This window comes from Marmota monax, unplaced genomic scaffold (assembly GCF_021218885.2).
Source record: "Marmota monax isolate L192 unplaced genomic scaffold, Marmota_monax_Labrador192_F-V1.1 WCK01_AAM20220418_F8-fsc00082, whole genome shotgun sequence".
NCBI classification, from domain to species: Eukaryota; Metazoa; Chordata; class Mammalia; order Rodentia; family Sciuridae; genus Marmota; species Marmota monax.
In genome coordinates this window covers 8,106,504-8,128,549 of record NW_026695207.1, presented here as the reverse complement: position 1 = coordinate 8,128,549, position 22,046 = coordinate 8,106,504, and the positions used below count along the sequence as shown (strand labels likewise).

Here is a 22,046-nt window from a genome sequence, read left to right as displayed (position 1 = left end):
TCATGCTTGATGGTGGCGTTCTGGGGAAACGGTGGCTATGAGGAGGATAAACACCTGCACACGCTGACATCGCACACATCAATGTGGTGTGGAAGTGCACTGCGTCACCAGCGTCTCCCCCGGGGCCAAGCCAGATGAAGGTGAGGAGACCCAGTCCCTCCAGGAACACGGGCCCTGTCCTGCATGAGTGGCCTGGGAGAGAGCAAGGGTGGGGCCTCTCATGACCCCCTTGCTTGACACCACACTGAGGGGAAAGTGCTGACCAGTGTTACTGCACAGAACGCTCCTGCAGGAGAACGCAAGGGCGCGTCCACGCAGGGGTCACCAGCAATGCAGGCTGCCTGTCAGGAAGACAAGGAAGAGCCCAGGTGGTTTCAGCAGATACAGGAAACACTTGATGGAGCTCCGTGTCTGTTGAAAGCTCAGAGACGCCAGGAACTTCCTTAAGAGTGGGCAGCAGCGGGGAGGCCTGGCAGAGGGCAGCGGCATGCCCTGTTCTGCCTGGGTCTGTGGTTTGTATCGCCAAGAGCACGTTGGCTCCCAGCAGAGAAAGGAGAAGTGACTCTTGGCCTCTGCTGGGGACCTGGCAGGACGCACTAAGGTCATAGGGTGCTTCTGGAGGCTTGGGTTTGAAGGTGAAGCAGAGGGAGGGTGGAGACTCACGCAGGAGTCTTTCTCCCTCTGAGGTGGCCGACTGGGCTCTCTTGTCTTTTCCAGTCTCTCAATGGCTTTGCCCTGGTTGTGAGTGCCGATGGGATGATCTTCTACGCCTCGCCCACCATTGTGGACTATCTGGGCTTCCACCAGGTACGTGAAGCCAGCCGCGGTGCCTGCTAGGTGCTGGGCTGTCACCTTTGCCCTGCACAGCTTAGGAAACAGCAGAGACCAGCCTTCACAGGCCGAGCCTTGGCAGGTGGGTCCCACACGCTTTGCCTAGGGGGTGTTTCTCCCCCTCGGTCTGCAGGAGGCTCCAGATGCTCAGCAGCCATTGTCTACTGCCGTGGCTCCTCCTGGATCTCCTCATCAGCCTGGGTTGGGTTTCCAGACCTGGACAGAGAGCTGGGCTGGGCTGAGGGGCCTGGAACACTAGTTTGGAGGGTGACATCCCAGGAAAGGGTACCACACAGAAGGCCCCCTCTGAGGCCCAGAAATGACAGGGAGCTTTTTTTTTTGTTTGTTTGGACTCTGGAGGGAAATAAAAGTCCGATGGGAACTCAAAAGGTCAAGCAGAGAATCCACGTTTCCCCCATGGACTTGCTGGGTACTCAGAAGCATATCTGGGGCCCTTTAGTGCGTTGAGCAGGCCACCCCACAGAGACGTCCCCTCTGGAGAGAAGGGACACAGTTCTGGAGCAGGAAAAGCCATGGACGGAGGGGAAGAACCTGGGACACAGACACCCCTGCAGCTGGGGAATCAGCAGTCGGAAGGAGTCAAGGGCTGAGGAGGCAGCTCTGAGCAGGAGACCGCAGTGACCCCCCAGGAGCAGCAGCCATGTGAAGACAGCCCCCGGGCCGCAGAGGGAGCTCACAGATACCCCACCCAGCTGAGAGGCCCTGGCCCAGGTTGGCGGAGGGCACTAAGGGCCAAGGGCTGGCCAGAAGCAGGCCTGTTTGCAGGGGGGCTGCCCTGGAGGAGGCCCCTGGTGGCTGGGCTGCCCAGCTGAGCCTGTGGGGAAGGACGGCTGGCTCCTGCCTCTGCCAGCATGGAGGGACGTGAGGGGTGGCGACAGTGTGTGGAGTGATCAAGACCAGCACCTCTGTCAGGCAGAAAACCAGGCCTGCACAGAGCCAGGATCCGAGCGTGGGGGTCCCCAACACGTTAAAACTCAAGTCTGCCTGGGGCTCCTGAGGCCAGCATGTCTTTTACCTAATTTCCAAGAAAAACCTAATTTCAAATGGTTTCCCAGAACCGAAACAGCTATAGCAGTTCCTTGCCCCCACCTCTGAATTCAACTTCCTGCCGCCTGAGTCCAAGGCCAGGCTCCCTGCAAACCACAGGGATCTGGTGACCACCAGGCCTTGTCCCGTTGTATTCCTTTCCTGTTCTAAGCCCCGGGGAAGCTGTGTGGAGGACAGGCACACTCACTTACACCCTGGGGCACCTCTCTCCCAGGACACAACCACGCGTGTTGGTCGCCCCTCTGGACACACCCATCACTAGACCTGGGGCAGTCCTACAGCCCTGTGTAGGACCCGACGGGGGGACTATGTGCTGGACCTGCGGGCTTCACGGCAGCTTGGGGGACACAGCACAGGGGAGGCCGGCTCTGCAGCTCAACAGTCACCTGTCTGCTCCGAGCCTCGTTTCCTGTTCATGGACTGGGCAGTGTCCACCTCTGCCTGCTCCTAGGAGCCATGAGGGGCCCTGGGCCCTGGCAAAGGCCCTCGCACCTCAGGGGGAGGGGCCAGCCTTTCTGTCTGCTCTTGCTGGCCTGGGGTGCCTTGGACCTGCCCTGTACTGTCCCCAGGGTCTGCTGCTGGGAGTTTTCCATCTTCTGGTGATGCACCAGATCTCCAGGGACTAAGGTGGCAGCAGAGTCCCTCATCCCTCAGGTGACACCAACCCCTGAGCAGTCTGAGGGTGTCTGCCACTCAGGCTCAGGTCCTCAGATGTCACTCTCACAGTGGGAAGTAGAGAAGTGTCTGTCAGGCGGTCAGCTGTGACTTGATGCCTCCCTCACTGTGGGGTCCCAGTGCTCTTCACAGCACAGAGCTTGAGGACATGGACAGGTGGGGACATAGCCCTGGATATGGGCCCTTTGGGTGCATGTGCAGGGTCTGAGTTGGCGCTGGGCCCCTGCCTGCCTTCTTCATGCTTAGAGGGACCTTTCCCAGTGCCTTCCCCCAGCAGTCCTTGGGCTCCACAGCACACCAGGAGCCGACTCCCAGGAGTGTCTCACATAGGATCTGGCTCTGGAGACAAAGGGAGGTGCAGGAGGGTGGCATTGATTCCCAGTTGGAACCTGATCTTGGGATTATTGTTTCCTTGGAGCTTCATTATCCGTGCCCCCCGCCCCAGTGTTAGAGGTGGAAAACAGCTTTCCTTTATTTTAAAGAAATTGTTCCCAAATGCCATGAAACCAGGCTTTGCAAAATTGTCATGAGATGCCACACCAGCTTGTGCTCTTGAAAACATCTCATGCAGAGCACTTTGCCAGAAGCCAGGACCCGTTCCTTCTGTGGCAGCCCGAATGCTCTGTCCCTTGTGTCTCGTGCCCAGCCTGTGATGAGCAGGGGGGGGTTTAGATTCCTGACACTCAGGAAGCTGCCAACCCCTCCTGGTCACTGTGGCAGCTGTCCCCAAGTGAGCCATCACAGATAATACCAGCTCGGTGACCCCTGCAGCTACGACTCTGCAGCCAGGGTCATGCTTATACAGAGAGGTGGAAAGGACAGACTGCAGGAAGGAGTCATGTGTCCGAGCTAGGAGCTGGTTTCACTGCGCTAGCTTAGAGCTGGAGGCTGGCTGCCCTGGACGGCAGCACCCATGCTGTACTGCTGAGCAGTGGTGTCCTTTTCTCACTCCTTGAATTTATTCCCTGGACACTGCCTTGTGGACCTGCTCGGGAGGTCAGTGGGACATGGGCAGTCAGATGTGCCCAGCTAGTTGTGAAAACAGAGCTCTGTCTGTTCCCTGTCTGCAGGCTTGCCTTAGCTGGCTGTGCTGGGCCTCTCCCGGGTCTGTCTGTCCCCAAGTGGTTAACTGCAGACCCCACACACCCCTTTTCTTATGAGAGAGACTGGGGTGGCCTGAGAGTGTTGGGGATAAGCACTCTCCAGTGGTTCTGTGAAGCTCAGAGTCACCCACACACCGTGGGAGAGTCTAGTGTGAGTCATGGGCCCACTTTTCACCTGCCTGCATCACGCCTGCCTGCTGCTGGGGGTCAGCACCCCACTTCCTCCAATACGAACTAGAGGGAAAACACCATGACAACAGGATTTGAAACGCCACCTTCCAAGGAACAACCCATCAACAATACACAGTAGTTCCTCCATTCAGAAGGTATAAAGCATTAGGCCAATCAGGTACCACAAGAGCTATACCATATTTATGGGTTGGAGACATGACATAGCTATTAAGATGTCATTTTTGTGCAAACCAAGTTACAGAATTGATGAAATTATAACAAAAACTTGACAACTTTTTGGTAGGCATTGACACACTAATTCTAAAATTTCCATGGAAATGCAGAGGTTAAGAATATCCAAACTATCCAGAAGAAGGAGGAGAAGGGAGAAGGAGAGGATGACTGTTGCGGACTTGTACTCCTGGGGACACAGCTTCACAGGCTATAGGCCACGTGGATTGCACTAGGTCACACAGACCCACAAGCAGCAGTATTCTGAGGCAGAGGGCCTGGGCTGGTGGTGAACGCTTAGTGCTGCTGTTGGCAGGAGGAAAGGGCTCTCTGTTCAGGAGAGATGCAGTGCCAGCCAGACCCGATGGAAGGAAGAGGGATCTCATCTCCTCCTTCACACCACATGCAGACCATGGAGGCACACATTCCCGGAAGGCACACAGCAGGGCAGAGTTAGGAGATCTGTGAGGAAAGATCTCTTAAGCAAGACCAAAAGGCAGGAGTCGGACTGTGCATTCCCTGCAGAGTTGAGTCAGCCAGGGGCATGCAGCCCAGGCCCAGGAGGAAGAGGCAGATTGGATGGTGACCACGAGAAGGACAGTCTGGCAGCACACACCTGCATGTGTCCATGCCTCCACATGCAGCACACGGCACGCATACATCTGAAGACCAGTAAGTACATGCAAAGACACTCAGTCTGGATGACACACGAGTTGCCGCAAACAGGAGGCCTGTCCACCTTGGTGGCTGTACTGCGACAGACTGAGCTCCAGGTGTCACTGAGGGAGTGTGTTCTGGAACCTGCTCACCTCTACCATGGAACCTCCTCTCCCTGGGACACCATGGCCACCTGTGGCTGTCCCCATGGACCTGTGGCATCCTTTGCGCTGGCCAGTGTGAAGCAGCCAAGCATTTACTGCAGGAGAACAGCCCAGCTGGAGTGTGGTCACACAGCCTGAAAGTGAGAACCTGCCACCACGCCTGAGCCAGCCTCGGTGGTGCTGTGGGCAGGACCGACCACGAGGACGTAGCTCCCCACTGCTGAGCCTTGGAAGATGGCAGAGCACCTGAGGTGGGGCCCAGACCACGACTGGGATAGAGGGGCCTTGAAAGGCCAGACCCTGTCCCCTCACCTGGCAATGTCCCCTCACCTGGCCCTATCCACTCACCTGGCCCTGTCCACTCGCCAGGCTCTATCCCCTCACCTGGCCCTGGTCCTGGCCCCATACTTGGCCTTGGACCCTCACCTGGCCCTGGACTCTCACATGGCCCTGTCCCCTCACCTGGACCTGTCTCCTCACCTGGGTCTGGCCCCTCACCTGACCCTGTCCACTCACCTGTCCCTGGCCCCTCACCTGGACCTGTCCCCTCAGCTGGCCCTCTTCACTTAACTGGCCCTGGTCCCTCACTTGGCCCTGGACCCTCAGCTGGTGGTCACACGGGAGTTCTCTGCCGGCCCAGAGCTGCCTGTACCATATGGCCCACCAGAATGAGCACACTGCTCATTCACAGAGCTCCTGAAGAAGCACAGAGCCACCAGCTCTTCAGGGAGGCCTCCGGGGGCCACTTCCACCATGAGGAGTCTCTGCCCATGGCCCCAGGCTACCCTCCCCAGAGCCCTGACTTGGACAACACTGATCAAGGACAGCGGCACATCTGGGCTTCTCTCTGCCCCTTCTCTGCGAAACCCTGTAGCCTGTGGGCGATTGAATCTACCTCTCAGTCATGGCCACAGTCACAGCCAGGCACCCTTGCCACCCACCCCTCCAGGTCAGGGCCACAGGTCTTACCACAGAGTTGCTGGACCCCTGGAAGAGACGGCAGAGCTCATCCACTCTGCGTGAGTTTATTAGTTACATTCATAACAGGGAGCTCCTTCCAGGGGACCTTCTCTTCATAAATGTGGCTTGCTTTTACAGATGGACGTAGGGGTTTTTCAGTTTAACAACTGGAATAAGAGTCCTTGGAATAAGTGCCAGTTCAGCTTAAGGCCGACATAACTTTTTCCATGTTTCAGACGGATGTGATGCACCAAAACATTTATGACTACATCCATGTAGAGGACCGCCAGGACTTCTGCCGGCAGCTGCACTGGGCCATGGACCCCCCCCAGGGGCTCGGCCAGCCCCCGCGCCCAGACACAGGTGGGTAGGCAGCTCGGAGCACTGTGCACACAGCTGACACCTCTTTTTCCTCTGCCACCATGTGGGACTCCACACTGGATCCTGCCTTCCCCAGAGACCTCCCCACCCAGCAATCCTACAGTGGGCTTGTCACATGGCACCGTGAGTGGCTCCCGAGGGTGTTTGTGCCCTGGCTGCTCTGCTGTGCTCTGTAGCCAGGCCTAGGACACCCTTTGTGGTTGGCCCTCCACCCCTATGACAAGAACTGGAGGTGACCAATTTACAAAGAAGGAAGGTTTCTTTAGCTCAGATTTGGTGCTTCATCATGGTTGTGGGATCACTGCTTTCAGACCTAGGGGGGCAGCACATCGTGGTGGGGGCTGCTGGAGGAGCAAAACTGCTAACCTCCTGGCCGTGATGTGAAGAGGGAGAGGGAGGCTGGTGTCCCACTGCCCTTCAAGGACACGACCCAGCGACTGACACCAAGGCCCCGGCTCTTAGAGCTACGTCACCTTGCAGTGCTACCACGAGCTGGGGTCTGAGCATGTGTTCCTGGGACCCTTGGGACACAGACTGCAGGCACCCTGCGGGCTGGAGACCCAGTCCTTACCGCCTCTTGGAGTTGCGTAGTCTCTTGCCTCACAAAATCCCTCAGGCTCCTGTCTGCCAGGAAGTTTCTTGGCCCAGTTTACAAGATCTGAAAAAGCCTCCGGAAATGTTGGCTCTTTAGGGCTGGTGCTCCTTACCTATTGGGAACAGGTGATGGTGGACTTGGAGGGGACAGGGCAGGGGTCCTGGGGTGGGTGGCATCTCCCTGGGATCCCTTTCACTGCATCTTTCACACACACACACACTGATAATTCCAGGAAAGGTCTCCAGCTCAGCCTCATGCAGCAGCATGATTCAGCTTGCAGAGTTGGATGAAAAGACCAACCTCAGGCCTCTAGAGTAGTGAGGTTTTACAGATATGGTAAAGGCAGGGGACCGTGAAGGTAGACCCCCGTTGCCGCGGTCTCTCCAGGACTGCAGGGAGTCAGGGCCACGTGGAGGGCTGAATGGCTCCCACACAGTGTGAAAGCCCATCTTGGGCACATGTGGCTCTCTCTTGGCCAACGTCTCCCAGCCTCACCACCACTCCCCGGGCTGTCCTGCAGGAGATGACAGTGTGCTGCGGAGGCTGCTCAGGGCCCAGGAAGGAGGCTCTGGCTCTCCCACCGAGTACTCAGCCTTCCTGACCCGGTGCTTCGTCTGCCGCGTGCGCTGCCTGCTGGATAGCACCTCTGGCTTTCTGGTGAGTGGGTGGGACCTGAGCGGGACCTGACCTGCAGCCCGCTCTGGCTCCCTGACACCTGCGTCCATCCTGCCCTGGTGTCGAGGGGACCCAGCATCCTTGGACAGAGAGGATGAGCCCTGGTTGGGTCTCCAGAGGCTCCACGTGTCCCCTTGACACCACCAGGTGTGAAGGACTGGTGAGGGGGGCAAGTGGGACACACTGCAGGTCACAGGCAAAGCCCTTGGAAATGGAGGTCACTTTGTGTTTGAGGGGAATGGTGCCTTACCTAAAGCGGTTCCTGACACAGCCTAGCCTTCAGCAGAGTCTGCTGGGACCCCCGTAGTCCTGCCCAAGCCTCTGGTTGCCGCCTCTTCCTTCACAGACTTGCTCTTGGGGTTTCCACTTCTTGACCCATCGTGTCCTCTTCCAGCTCCTCACTGAAAGGGAGGCGTCCTTCTCCTGGGAGTAGCTGAGCAAGGGTCCTCCAGCCCACGCCCACCCTGCAGGCCCCCCAGCGCTGGCCTCTGTAGAGCCTGCACCTGGGTCCCTGCACCTGCCAACTCCCTTGGCTCATGCTGTGCTGAGAGCCATAGGCCCTGCCCTCCTCCCAGGCAGCCACCAATCAGCACCTGCAGGTCTCTCACCCGAGCCCTGGCTGCACAGGACCTTGGGGCTCAACTTCCATGCCTGTGCCAGGACCCATGACCATGGACTCCTGTGACCACTGCATGTCACACCCTAATAGGACCGAGGGCTGGGGGTCCCACCTCCCTGGGCTCTGGGGTGTCCTGTCTCCCTGGACTGCTGGCTCTGGGGAATCCTATCTCCCCATTCCTCACCTGGACATTTGGCTCTGGGGGTCTCTTCTCCCTGACTTTGAGCTCTAGGGGTTCCCCTCTCCCCATCTGGACTGTGGGCTCTGGGGATCTCTTCTCCTCTACTGGACTCTGGACTCTGGTATGGTCCTGATAATTTAGAAATGGAACATTTAAGCTGAAATAGCCCTCAGAGAACCACCACAATTGCTACTGGGCAGGCAGCTGGTGGCTTAGGCTCTCATCGATGGCAGCCTAAGCAAATGCACTGGTGCCATGTGTGTGCATGCACACAGCCATGAGCGCTCACACAAGAACACCCTCGTCCCGGCAAGGCTACACCAGTCACAGAGCCACCAAGGTCACCCTGAAGGCCTGGGTGGGGCTGGTCTGCAGGAGGCAGACCTGCATGTGGGCGGGGCCCAAGGCTCCAGAGCCATGCTTCAGCTGTCCTCGCACGCTGAGCCGGGTTCCTTCTGAGGCTGTGAACGCCCCTTTCCTCCTGCTTTCACATGCCAGATGATGCAGTTTCAAGGGAAACTAAAATTCTTGCTGGGACAGAAGAAGAAGGCACCATCAGGAAGCATCCTGCCCCCGCGGCTCTCCCTGTTCTGCACCGTGGCACCAGTCCTCCTGCCAGCCTTGGCAGAGGTGAAAATGAAGGGTGCATTTCTGAGGGCCAAGCACAGGGTGGACACCATGGCCACAGTGGACCCCAGGTGAGCAGGAGTCATTGCAGCACAAAGCACCTGCACATGTATCGTGCCTGGTATCTTCTTTGTTCATTTCTGTCAAGGAGTATGTCACCATGTAGGTGACAACCATTAGGAAAAACTGTTTCAAACCCTCACCTGCAGACACTAGCTTCCAACCCTGCCCATCCTGATTGACCCACGCTGGCCTGCCACAGAACCACTCAACGTGAGGACGGTGCCTTGGCCTGCTGCCTCTGGGCCTTCTTCCTCGCACGCCTCGCGTCAGTGGCCGTCCAGGGTCAGTGGCTGTGCTGGTGCAGGGCCCTGGTCCATCGAGCCTGGTCCTGCCAGGCTTTCTGGGCTTCCCAGAAGTGGAAAACACCCAGGGCTAGGTTTTCTGGGCATACTGTCTGCTGTGTCTTAGAATGGGCCCACCTGTGTTTCCTGGGAGCAACTTAAAATGCTGTGCACAAGAATGGGTTTTCCCATTCACCTTTCCCCCGAGCGTGGGAGATGACTCCTTGGAATCCCACGTGGGGGCTCTGTGTTGGAAGGTCCCCAGTCCCCAGCCCCTCCTCCAGCCTCAGTGAGCTGCAGAATACTCCCAGAGCACACCCAGAGCCAGGGCCACAGAGCATCACCACAGCCAGTGTGGCTTGGAGAAAATGGTGCCAGAGGCGGGGGGCTCTCCAGCACGGTCTCCGATAGGCACCCCAGTTCTAGCCAAACCACCTGGCCTCCCCCCCGCAGGAGCTGTCCAGCTGCAGGGTGCTCAGGGAACAAGGGCCCTGGCATCTCCTCCTAGAGGCCTTGCCCCTCCTCCGGGCAGTCGGGCCTGTGGACAGCCCTCCTGGGCCTCCTCAGAGCTCTCCTCCTTGCCCTCTTGTTGGACGGGCCTCACAGAACTGGGCTGGCCCCTCTGCAGGTCCTCAGGTGAAGGCCGGAGACCTGGTCTCTGTCACGAGTCAGCCTCTGCTGTGCTCAGCCCTGGCCCTCGGCCTGTCCCTTCAGCCTGCAGCTGCTCTCAGAAGTCACTTGTGGTTTCTGTCTGGGGTTCTCCACTTCGAAGGGCAGCAAGGGCCAGCAGGAAGGAGACTTTAGCAGGCCTCTGACTTGGCACACTGATGGGGTGGGTGTGAGCCTGCTGCAGCTCCCAGGAGCCATCAGCTAGGGCCCCCCACAGCCTCCAGGCTGTGGGCTCTGCTCACACACAACAAGCCTGCGGTTCTGGAGAAACTGCCCACTCCTCCCTGGCATTGCCGGAAATCCTGCCCCATCGTCGTGCCCTTCACCCTCTAGCTGCAAGTCCTCCGGCTTCCCCTTGGACAGGAGCAGTGTGCTGGGCTGTTCACAGGGACCCCGCGATGCAGACTGGGTGGCACTGCTCCTCAGACCTGCTGGCGGAGCTGTTCTTCCTCATCTGGCCGTGGGCCTACCTGTGTTCCTCAGCTCTCCTGAGATTCATCTAGATGGGCCCAAGAGCCTACGAGGGCTCAGGCCTGGGACGCCACAACACCAGCACCTGCCTGCCCAGCAACTCAGACGACTGTCCTCAGTCCTCGTCCACGGAAATGGGACTCAGCTTGGCCAGGGTTGGCCCACTGAACCCCACAAAGTTGTGGGTGCCTCATCGCGGGCCCTGTCCAGATGCCAAGGCTGGAGGCCAGGGCCCAAGGTCTGTCCTTCTGCAGGGCCTCACTCACCTCCAGTCCCTCGAGGCTCTTAGTGAGGAGATCTGGTGGCATCAGTGTTTCCCCCCACACCTGGGTCCCATGTTCCTCCTCCTCATTCTGTTGTGTGCAGGGCGGATGGAGGGTGGCTTCCAGGACATGCTCCAGCCTGGGCACACCAGGTCCCCTTTTGTTCTGCCTGTCTGACAGGCCTGTGCCCATCCTTACTGCTAAGGATGAGAGATGGAAGCCCCTAGGGAGGGCCACCCCACGGTGGGGAAGGTACGAAGACTATGATGAGGCCAGGCCAGAACCCGGCTCTGCACAGGCGGACGGGGGGGGGGGGGCAGCCTGGTTCCTGGGGCCCACTCTGAGGAGCCCCAGCTGCATGCACCACGTTCTCCTGCTCTCTGAGTTGAGCTCGGTCTGACGCCGGGTCTCAGAATGAGCTTTCTCTCTCCTGTTTTCAGCCCTGAAATAGCCCAGGACTCAGCATAGGCTCCTCTGGATCTGACCTGGAGAGCAGCACCCCTGCCCCCTGGAGCCCAAACAGAGGGCGCAGGTGTGGGGTCCCTGTGTCAGCAGCAGCCCTGTGGTAGATGATCAGGCAAGGGGAGGCACCTCGGGGGACCCCACACTCACGGCCCTGTTAAAACCCAGGAGGGTGAGGGACGGCCACCGGAGAACACAAACCCACCAGTCTCCCCCTCGAAGGCTACTCTGGGGCAGACAGGCCTGCAGCCAGATGACACATGTTGTCTCCCGTAGCCTTTCCTGACAGGTTTGGTGACAGGCTGTTGGCCCTCTCCACACTTGGAGCCACTGTGCGATTCTCTTCCTCACTAATATTCATTTCTGATACAGAGTGGACACTTGCTGCACTTTGTGACCATAGACTCACAGTGATGAAAATGTGGTTCCCAGGAAGTGCACGCTCCCCTCAGAAACCCTGCCCCTCTGGCCTCAGCTCCCCAGAGGAAGGGAGACTCAGCCAGGTCTGGGCCGGAAGCCCTCCGGTATCTTCTCACTAGAAGCTCCAGGCTCTCACCTCCTCCTCTAAAAAGAAAACAGACTATTAGGAGGAGATTGTGGCTGTCACCACACACCTCCCCCAGAGCCGCGGCCGGTGGTCTCAATCTGCTCATACTGACTCTTAGAGAACTTTGTCCCTGGAGTCCACTGTTCTCCCTGTGGCCTTCCAAGAAGACGTCCGAGCCCTAAATCAAACGCATTGTGTGGGCATATCTACCTCCAGAGCAAATTCCTTGTCCTGGCTCAAAAAATGACGTGTCTCAGATTGTCTGGAATCTGTCCCTGATGAAGGACCTGGCAGTTTGTGGGAGTCAGCGAGTGGGAGCTCTGGCCCCCCCCTCGGGTGACAGTGCCACCGTGTGCCTGCCCCATCTGCACACTCATGCCGCTCGGCTCTTGTCTCCACAGGGCCCAGGCCACCACAGCTCTGTGTGGACCAGACCCACGGGCAAAGCCCAGCTTCACTGCAGGTACTTCTGGAAGTCCTCTGACGCCCTTCCCGCCTGGGCGAGACACGGCGAGTGCCCTGGAGCGCTGGCTCCCTCACCCTGGGGATCTGTGGGAATGCCACTTCTGAGGGTGGTGGGTGGCACGCAGGGACAGTTGCCCTGTTGCTCCCGTCCTCCGGCTCAGGACCTGGGGGCCACATTGCACCTAGACCAGGGCCCTCCAGGAGCCCAGTGACAGGCTTTCCCTCTGACCCCCGCAGGAAGCAGCACTGGTGAAACCTGCGCTCCCCTGCTCAGGTCACAGATGGACACTGGCCACTGGACGCGGGCTCCCAGCAGGGCCCTGTGCCTGTGCCTCAGGGGTGGCCCTGAACTCATCCTGGACCCCACCGGGGCTGCAGGGTAAGTGGTGCAGGCCACCCCACCCCGCCCCTGTCACCATGGAGGCCAAAGAGAGAGGTGTGGAGAGGAGCCAACGGTGGCCTTGACGGCTGGGAGAGGACCCACTAGGCCTGGCCATTGGTGCTGTCCACACAGCTCTCAGCCTGGACAGTGTCCACATGCAGGGACAGTAGGGAGGAGTGGGCTTTGCTTGGGAACCCTCTGCATTCCCCATCCCGTCCACACCACCCAGCTGCCCCTACCTGCCACTCTGCCCTGACCAGTGGGTCTGCCTTCCCAGACTGACCACCATGTGTCACCCTCAGCCAGTCTCCTGTGACGCAGCTGTGGTCCCTGTCACACCTGGCCTGGCCACAGAGGTGGCTTTTCAGTCTGACAGCCTTCCCACCATGGCAGACCTGACCGGCGGGTGCTGCTGGACTGGCACATGTCCCAGAGAAGTGCCTCCTGCGGCACAGGGTGGGAAGCAGGCCGGGCCTGGCAGCAGCCTGCCCCCCTTGAGCCTTCCTGGACTTGGGGCTGCGGGAGCTGAGGTGAAGGACAGGAGGGGGCAGGCCTGCGGGCTGCTGGGTGGCTGTCAGGGACCACATGGCCTGAGGCCTGGCCTGCAGCTGCCCCGGCCCACCAGCTGTCACACAGCCCCACACCGTCTTGCTCTGCAGCAACGGGGGAGACGCAGAGCAGGAGAGAGCGCTGAGAGGCTGTGCTGCAGGGAGAGGCCGGCGGGAGACACAGGCACACAACTGCAGCTGGGAGACGCCAACACCCATGAGGCACCCCAGCTGGACGGCAGACAAGCGAGACAAGCCGAAGCCACAGCCCACCAGGATCGAGCGGCCATCCATGTGCGGCGTGTCCCACGTCTCCTGCATGCCTTACCCAGAAGCCCAGGGCACGCTCGGTACCAGTGGCGCAAACACCTTCAGAAGTTCACCCCTCTCGCCCCTGCCAGGCTCTCCCCACAGTGCCTACTGCAGCAGGCCAAGCAGACCCCTGCGGGACCTCCAGCAGGAACAGGGGCATCCTCCCTGCCACACCCTGCAGAGCGGTCTGGAGAAGAGGCTCCCTGTGCCCGGAGCACAGTGCTTCCCAGCTGGGGGCTACTCTACTGAGGATGCCAAGTTGCCTGGCCTGCTGGTGTCCCCAGAGGCCCCCCGCAGTCCAGCACTGTTGCTTGAAGTGCCAATCAAGATGGAAAATGACTCTGGGTCTGAGGACGCAGTGGACATCTGCACCCCCAGCCAGGTGTGGCTGGGAGCCAGCAACATGGCCAAGAGACAGCTGGTCACTTTTCCTACCAGGATGCACCTGAAGACAGAGTTGGACTGCAGGCTCCAGGTCCACACCCCGCATCTCGTGCATGGTGTGGTAGGGGCTCACCCCCACAGCCAGGCCACCACTGAAGCCAGCCGGGAACTTGTTCCCTTCTTCCCTTCACACTGCGCCTGCCTGGAGCCAGAGCCTCCCCTCCACCTCTGCACACCCAGCTGCCCCGAGCACCAGCACCTGGCTCGGGGCTGTGACTGCAGAGCTCCCAGGGCTGCTGCTGTGGTCAAGCGCGAGCCCCTGGACTCGCCCCCATGGGCTGCTCCCAGCCAGGGAGCCGTGCCCAGGTTGTTTCCCAAAAGCACCTCAGCCTTCCTGCCCTAACTGGCTCTCCAGCAGGCCAGTCTGTCCACACTCAGTCCACCCTGGCTGCCTCCCCCAGGTGGTGGGTGTGACTGGAGCCAGTTCAAGTGATGCTCTTGACAGTGCTGCCCCATGCACCTCCAGCCCAGGGTGGTGCCTGTGCTGCAGGGCATTCTGGAGTTTGTGAAGTATCCCAGGAAATCATACATGCAAGCTTGAGTCTCTTCAAGCAGGATGGTGTTTCTCTTTGAGAAGTCAAAATGTGTAAGGGAATGCCCAACATCCCTTGCCCCCAAGGCCACCATCAGAAGCTTCCAGTGATGTCTCATGGCCTCCTGAGCTCCCACCCCTGCACCTCCTGTCTGTGTGGACATCTGAGGCACACAGACTCCATGTGCAGCAGGCCTCACTGGGGGAGGCTGAGCCCAGCCATGGGCAGGATCTGGAGGTTGTGGGCACCAGGTCCTCTGCAACTCCAAGCCAGGGCTCCAGGCCACGCCTGGCATGGAGGTGGATGGGTCCCTTCCAGGAACCTCCCAGTGTTCTCCGTGGGGCCCTGAGGACCGTCGACTCCTCAGGCCTGGGTGTCTGGAAGTACCCATGCAGCCAGACTGGGAGGCACAGGCAGGCTGAGGAAGTTGTGCCCTCCAGGGTGTCCAGTGTTCCTAGCTGCTGCAGTCAGCATGCTTGAGGACTCGTATGGTGTCCACTCTAGGAATTCGGAAAGGGAAGGTCTCCATAGCCCAAGTTTTGCCTGTGTGGCCCCCTCTTCCTCAGGGACCATGGGTCCTCTGAATGGCCTGCCCCGCATCTCGGGAGTGCTAAAGTCTGCTGGGCCTGCACCCAGGCTCCACCTCCTAGGTGTCCTCATTGGTGGCCTGGGGTCAGTATTCAGCTCCAGCTTAGAGCAGAGGCTGTTGGGATGCACATCTTCTTTGTCAAAACTCGGGTTTGTTCTGCAAGATGGGTCTCCTGCCCAGCCCCTGGTCTTCCTGGTGTGTAAGGAGAATTCGCCTGGGGCAGGAATGGGGCTGAGAGTGTCCCACTCACCCACCCAAGCCAGGGTTGAGAGTGGCCACTTACAGCCTCTCCCTCTCTGCCCAGCCCTCAGCGGCCTTTTAAAAGGTGACATGGGTGCTGCTCTGTCATGGCAACCGGAGGACTCCTGGCCTCCACTCCTGCCACCTGGCACAGAAATCAGGACGGGGAGCGCAGCTTCTGCTTCCCTGCTCAGTCCACTGGCCCAGTGTCCCAGTGTTACCCAGTTCTGCCCAACACAGCTCACCCCTGCTCTCTGGGAATTTATGGATTTAGTCTTAAGAGTAGAAGTAGATCCAGAATTTTCACTTTCTTCTCTAACCTAATGCCCAGCTCCTGACTGTGGAGATCCCTTTCCCATCAAGGTGACAGAATGCTCCCGTCAATGGCCATGCCACCCTTGCATGCCCAGAGGGCTTGGCCCAGCCAGGTCCCCCTCATCTCCCCGCCCTTCACCTGAGGGCTGCTTGCCTCCCAGAGAGGAACCAGCTCTTCTGCAAGGGCTGACAGAGGGCAGAGAGCGCTGCAGACAATCAACACCTCCTGTGTCCTAGAGCCAGGGAAACCTGAAACAATGAGATCAAGAAGATGGAGCAAGGGATGTCTCACGTCTGCCAACAGTAGCCAGACACCCCTTCTCCCCTGCACCTCGTACCTACCAAGAGCTGTGGATGCCCGAGGCCTGGACAGCCCTGCGCAGAGGGCCATTCGACCCGTATTCCCTCTGAGAGGACCAACAGAAGTCAGGCGAGGGCCACCTGGAAGGCCATGCTCTGTGGACAGAGCTCAGCATCCACTCCTCCACTCTGCAGGCTTGATATGTGGGGACACCCACGTGTGCTGTGGACCTTGGATACGTGGGGCCCACGCTGTGCCTGGGCAGCACCTCCCCCTGCCCTCCGGTCAGAAGTTTTATAGCTCAGTCACCACGTGCCTCCTGAGAACCGGTGAGGGTGTGTGACACTGAGCCGCAGATGAAACGTCCTCAGAACCTAGAGCGCCTGGCCACTCCTTAATGTTCACCACGCCCTGCGGTGCACTTTGTGCTGCCCAGGGTCTCGAGAGCGCTCAGCCATGTCTCGCACACTGCCTCTGTCACACTTTTGCAAAATCTGTGTAAAAAGTTGCAGGTGCATGTGCGCGTCCAGTGTCAGTGGAGCCTAGATTTCCAGACAGAGCCACTGTTTCCTGCCACGCAGGGGTTGAGTTTACACTGGCACCCTCCCCAGGTGGAAACGCTGGAGTTAAGGGCACAGGAAACACCGCACCCTCACCAGGCCCTCCCCTGCGTCCCTGAGGGTGGGGGACCCTCTGGGGCCTCAGACCCCCAGACTTGGGCTGTCCTGTAACGGCAGAGCTAAGGGACCCTGTCACAGGACACGGGTGACAGGTGTGTGGGAGGGGCAGGGACCTGGGAGCTAGGCTTTCACTCCCTCTGGTCCAAGAGCACCCCTGATTGAAGAGTTTCCGGACCCCTGGGCAGAGTGGTGGTCACCACAGGCCTCGCCACCTCTCCCCCAGGGAGACCAGCCAGGCCCCTCTGCTGGGATGGCTCGGCCATTTGCAGGACCCCAGATGCACTTCCACCTTCCCAGCGATGGCAGGTGGACCTGAGGGGTTGCTCCACAGGCCCAGGCACTGCTCCAGGTGGAGACTGTGGCTGGGAGACAGGGCGACATCCCTTCACCAGGCACCATGGGGGCCCCTCCCATGGCAGCACCCTGGCGCTGTGGCTTCTGGGGGGTGAGTGGGCAGCCACTTCACAGGCACTTGTCCCTCTCACTCGTTCTGTTGTCACTGGGAGACCCTGCTAAAAACTAGAGGGGCTGTGCCAGGTGCCCGGGATCCATGCAGGAGGAGCACAGGGCCCAGTGCCTGGTGTCCTGCTGGTGCCCTGCTGGCAGTGTGGGCAGCTGATGGCGGCCACAGGAAACACTTGAGCTCTGTGCTGGTGGCAGAGCACAGGTGCTCTACAGACAGAGTGGTGGGGTGGCACATTCTCACGGGTGGCTGCACGTGGGGAGGCTAGAGCTAAGGGCAGGAGAGGCAGGCCTGGGTGTGGGGTGCAGGCCCAGCCTGTGAGCCAGTCTTCCCGGACCAGGGGAGCCACACTGCCGGGGGCAAAGGCTGGGGGACCCAGGCCTCCCTCCAGCAGGCTGAGAGAGGCAGGGTCCTGGCCTCTCCACCAGGGGCTGAGTCCTCCCACCCTTGTCACGCTTGGGTCCCTTGCAGTGTCATCCTCCCACCTAGCGATCTCTGCTCAGCCACAAGCACCCAACGTTTTCTCTCTGCTCTACCCTGTCTTTCCATTGAAGGTATTTTCCTCATAGCATACCGCCATTCAGCATTTTCACACAGAATTTGCTGTCTTCATGGCTTTCTGTGTCTTTGTTACTGTCTCTGGCTGTGGCTTCTGACAGAACCCACGCTGTCTGATGCTAATGTCACCCCGAAAACTTCCTCAGGCCTTACTGGCTGGCATGCCAAAGCCCCTTCACCCCGAGCCCTTGTTCTTCATGTGTACATACCTGTTTCACTGTCTTTGACCCATTAACCTATGACCTACGTCCAGATTATTAATGATTTTGAGCATTTCCCCCCTCTTTCAGTTCAATTTCCCTTGACCTGGTCCCCCTTCCTAGCCTTCTCTGGAATCCCTGGCACTCTCCTCCCTCTCCCACCTCCACTTGTTTGGAAGCTGCAATTCTGTCTCCTTAATGGCTATCCCTGACAACATGGGACGAAGCAAGATCTCTGTCCTCCCAGAACCAGGCCCAGACCTCAGACACCTCAGTACTCTCCCTCTGGCTCCCGAGCAGCCCCCGGGGGGGTTGAGGAAGCCTCCCTGGCTTTCCTCTGCCCAGGGTGAGGAGGGGAGTCCAAGCTCAGTGCTCTCTGGGCCTTCCCCACTCCTAGTCCAGCAGTCAGGCAGGCCAGGAGGGGGCCCTGGTCCTGCACTGACGATGCTCCACTGAGGACGCTCCACTGCGGGAGCCAGAGCCCTGCCCCGCTCCGCCCTGTGTGGGTACAGAAGCCCAAGCCTGGGTTGTAGGCCATTCACATGCTCACGGGGGGCAGAGCCTCTGCTCAAGCACCCGCCTTCTCCATTCTTGTTTCTGCCGCGTCCTCCTGCGCTTGCCCATGACTCAGCCTACTGCACAAGGACACTTGCTGTGTTCACCTAACATCCCTGGGTGTGGGGAGGTTTCTCTTGTATTTCATCTGCTAAACACCCAAGAAAGGTTTTTTTAAATGCCTTTATGTAGCATTTATTTTAGGTAATACTGGATTCTCAACGAGTTTTAGACTTTTTCCAACCTGAAGGCAGATTTAAACTATCTCCATCTTGCAACATGTCCCAAGAATTAGAGACACAATTACAACCACATCAGTTCCGGTAAAAAGAAGAAAGTAGGAACATCAGATTGTCATGACTTAAAAATTCATAGGCTTGAAGGTAACTGCTGCCCTTGAGAAGAGGGAAGAAGATGATCTCAATCATGGAGGGCTCGGACAGAGGAGGGAACACAGCTCCCACACTCAGCCATTGGTTGTTCATGAAGTCCCTTAACGTTGTTCGTGTCTTCTGCTTAAAAAGAAGGGGGGCTGGCCAATCTGCCTTCCAGGCTCACTTCTGCCTAGAGTCAGGGAAAGCACAAGTGTTTCCTAGGTATCGCAGACCACAGGCTGGAGGAGTGGGGCTCCAGGCGCCGCACCCGGCCATCTTTCCAAGATGGTCAGATGCAACATGATGCTCAGCCAGGTGGGTGAAACCACCTGAGCCACGCTGTCGCCATGCCAGGGTCCTGTGACCTGCAGGTTCCCACAGCATTTAAAGATGTGTGACAGATTAAACCAAAGTTCACCAGAATTCCTAGCCAGGGTGTCAGACACCGTGTAGAACTTCCTCTTGGTAAGTACCTCCTCCACACCGAGGTGTGCTCTCCATGCAGAGGTTCACCTCAGGACCACAGCGCTCAGGAGGCACTCTCACGGCTTGACAGTGACAAGATGGTCACTTTATGTGGAGTGAGACTAGTGTGTGTGCTAAGAGCCAGTGGACTTCAGAGACCCTAAGTAAAAACCCAGGCATGCTGAGCCTCGGGTCCAACACTCGAAGATCGTCCAGTAAAAACCAAACACACGCCCTCAGGGGCTAAGCTGTAGACTGAGCACCTCGTATTTCCCCAGAGCACATGCCCTCATCCTTCCTGGACAGGCCTCATCAGTGGACAGACCCACCCACCATCTGAGAAATGAGTGTGAAGACTGCTTCCCACCCTAGAGGCAAATGCACAAAAGGACCGGCACTGCTGAGATACAGCTGTGCATGCTCAGGTCCCCACGCTCCTGTAAGGTGCAGCTAAGATCGGCTGGCCTCTTCAACCTGAAGCAGGGACACCACACATCGTCAACACTAAGTGCCATGGAAGGAAGAGCAGAGAAGGTGTGTGGGCGTCTCTAACGGTATCTTTCCCTGTGCCCACCCCACGGGCCAATCTCAGTCCATTCCATGTGATTCCAGGTCATGAGTTCTACATGTCCTGCCAGCTGCCGTGGAAGAGGCTAGAGTCCGCAGCCTGTAACGGTGGCCAGCTGTACCTTATGTGTTCTGAAGAGGGGTGAGCTGGCTCACAGCGACTGCATCATCACCTAGCCACAGTGGCCACGCCATGTCTACTAGAATGTGTGTGGCTATTAAACTGCTGAGGGAGCACCCCAGAGACCATCCAGAGGAGCTGGGCCTGGCCAGCCCAATCCTTGAACACATGACCCACGTGAAGAGGGTGTGAGCTGAAACACAAGCACCTCTGTGCCTGCAGTAGCCACCACAGCCTGCTTCACCACAGATGGACACTAGGTCACGGGGAGTGCTTCTTGCTTGGTACTCTCTCACAAAGAAAACTACATGCACCAGTAAACTGAGTCTCATGCAGGATGGGGACCTCACCAATGTGGAGGTGGAGCCTCTACAATGAGTGACACAGTCCACCTGTGCCACCCAGAGAGGAGCGGAAGCCTCTTAGCTGTTTAAAGGCATCTGGTGTCAGCACCTCAAAGAAGAGATGTTCTGAAACAACTCTTACAAGAATACCAGGGGCCTGTGGGCTTGTCTTCACGAGTAACCCAGTGTCCATGGCTTCAACCTTCTGTCCTACTGTGGGGGTAGGTGACAAGATTCATCAACACAACAGCCTCTAGCTGTTCTCTGAGAAGCGTGCGTGTTCGAGGTCTTGGCCCCAGTTCACAGACAGTCTTGTCCCTTGGGGAGCTCTTCGGGACAGGCATGGGTCTGGGTGCTTGCTGAATAGCAGCACATGTACTGTCACCCAGGGATTTCGGTGGAGGAGCCCTCGCTGTCCTGCTCTTGTCCACCTCCACAGAGTGCACAGGCTGCCTCTGCAGGTGCTGGGAGTCTTCTGTCTTCCAGTCTTTCTCCCCCCAGAATTTTAAGAGTGAATGGGTGCTTGTTTTTTGTTTTGTTTTTGGTTTTTACTGGATGATCTCTGGGGTCTTGTAACTTCTTTCCTGTTTCCTCTGGCAAATAAGGCATTTGATTGCTATTGAGGACAGAAAACTTGTCCTTTCGTTCTGGTTTGCTGTTCAGGTTTTTCTTCCACATCTTGCACTGGCAATGCTGGCTGTGCTGCATCCTGCTCCTCCCAAGCCTCCGTGCCCTGCTCCCCAGCAGGCCACTGGGACTCCTCCAGCACTGAGGCCTCTGTGAGCACACACCAGGGTATGGGGCTGACATCGCTGAGAGGCCACATTGTCCTAGGGCAGTACTGTCACCAGGCGTTCAGAGCCAGGGAGCACATGCCTGCTCCGGCCGCATGCTGTAGCACTGCGCATACTTCCAGAACAGCTCCTAGTAGTGCTTCATGTACTGGCTCTTTACCCCACTGCCCAGAGGCATGGTGCGGTCCTCCACTGGGGTCTATTCCAACCCCATACCTGTGGGAACCCATGACACAGAGAAAGAGTTTTAATTAATATTTTTTGGCAGCAAGGAAGGATTTAAACTTGCAGTAAGACAACCCATCTCTAAGCATCCTGGTTAACTGAGGAAGGTGTGAGAGCTGTAAATCCAAATCCTACCAGACCAAGAGAGAATGGTTATGCACTAAATGTCTGTTTTGAAGTAACTGTCCTAAGGCTTTGGTCATTCTGGCAAATTTTCTCTTAATCTCAAAACATATTTACAATTATATTTTCAAATATAATAGAGGCATTTTATTTACATTTATTCATTGTTCAACTAGTTGGTGTTTTCTGAAGTTAGTAGATAAAGAAAGTGAAATCATAAAGTGAGGTTAGCTGTCAGCTGGCATGCCACTATGGTGCTGCTGCCTGCTGGTCAGCTGGCACAGGCTGTGGTTGTAGTTGTGGTGGTACTTGGGGTACCTCCTCTCCCTGCCATCTTTGGACTCTTCCATTTGAACTACCTTGGCTGGTCTTCAAGAAGTGCCATGCCGTCTAGCAGCTGGTAACACAGTAGAAGATTGCCTCCTGCTGGCGGGTTAAGGCAAGTAGTGTCCCCATCAGCCCAATCAATTCTGAAATCCTGGTGGCTAGCACACACTGTTCCTGCTAAGGGAAGGTGCAGCCCTGGCTGGTGGACCTTTCCTCCATGTAGGAACTCAGACCTGCCTGCCTGGACTCCTGTACTCTGCACAGCTTCCCCAGCTATGTCCTTCCCATAGGCTTCCCTGCCACTCCTGTCAAGGATCAGTGTTGCTTCCAAGACCCAACGACCGTCCTGAAGCTTCCCTGACTCAGCCCCACGGTTGCCCCTACTGGGTTTCTGATCTGTTGTGTTCCTCCAGGGGCTGAGTTCATT

General features: G+C 58.0%; 1 protein-coding gene across 2 annotated transcripts in view; it reads left to right on the top strand.

Annotated features, from left to right (window-relative positions):
* Ahrr (aryl hydrocarbon receptor repressor) overlaps positions 1-21,452 on the top strand; it is a 94,945-nt gene extending 73,493 nt beyond the window's left edge. For both annotated transcript variants that reach the window (XM_046430314.1, XM_058574518.1), the window contains 7 exons: positions 718-807; positions 6,097-6,223; positions 7,357-7,493; positions 8,810-9,009; positions 12,096-12,157; positions 12,397-12,538; positions 13,201-21,452. In XM_046430314.1, the coding sequence (XP_046286270.1) occupies positions 718-807; positions 6,097-6,223; positions 7,357-7,493; positions 8,810-9,009; positions 12,096-12,157; positions 12,397-12,538; positions 13,201-14,188 (1,746 nt within the window). In that variant the 3' untranslated portion in view covers positions 14,189-21,452. The remainder of the gene's footprint in view (positions 1-717; positions 808-6,096; positions 6,224-7,356; positions 7,494-8,809; positions 9,010-12,095; positions 12,158-12,396; positions 12,539-13,200) is intronic.
* The last annotated feature ends 594 nt before the right edge of the window (positions 21,453-22,046 follow it).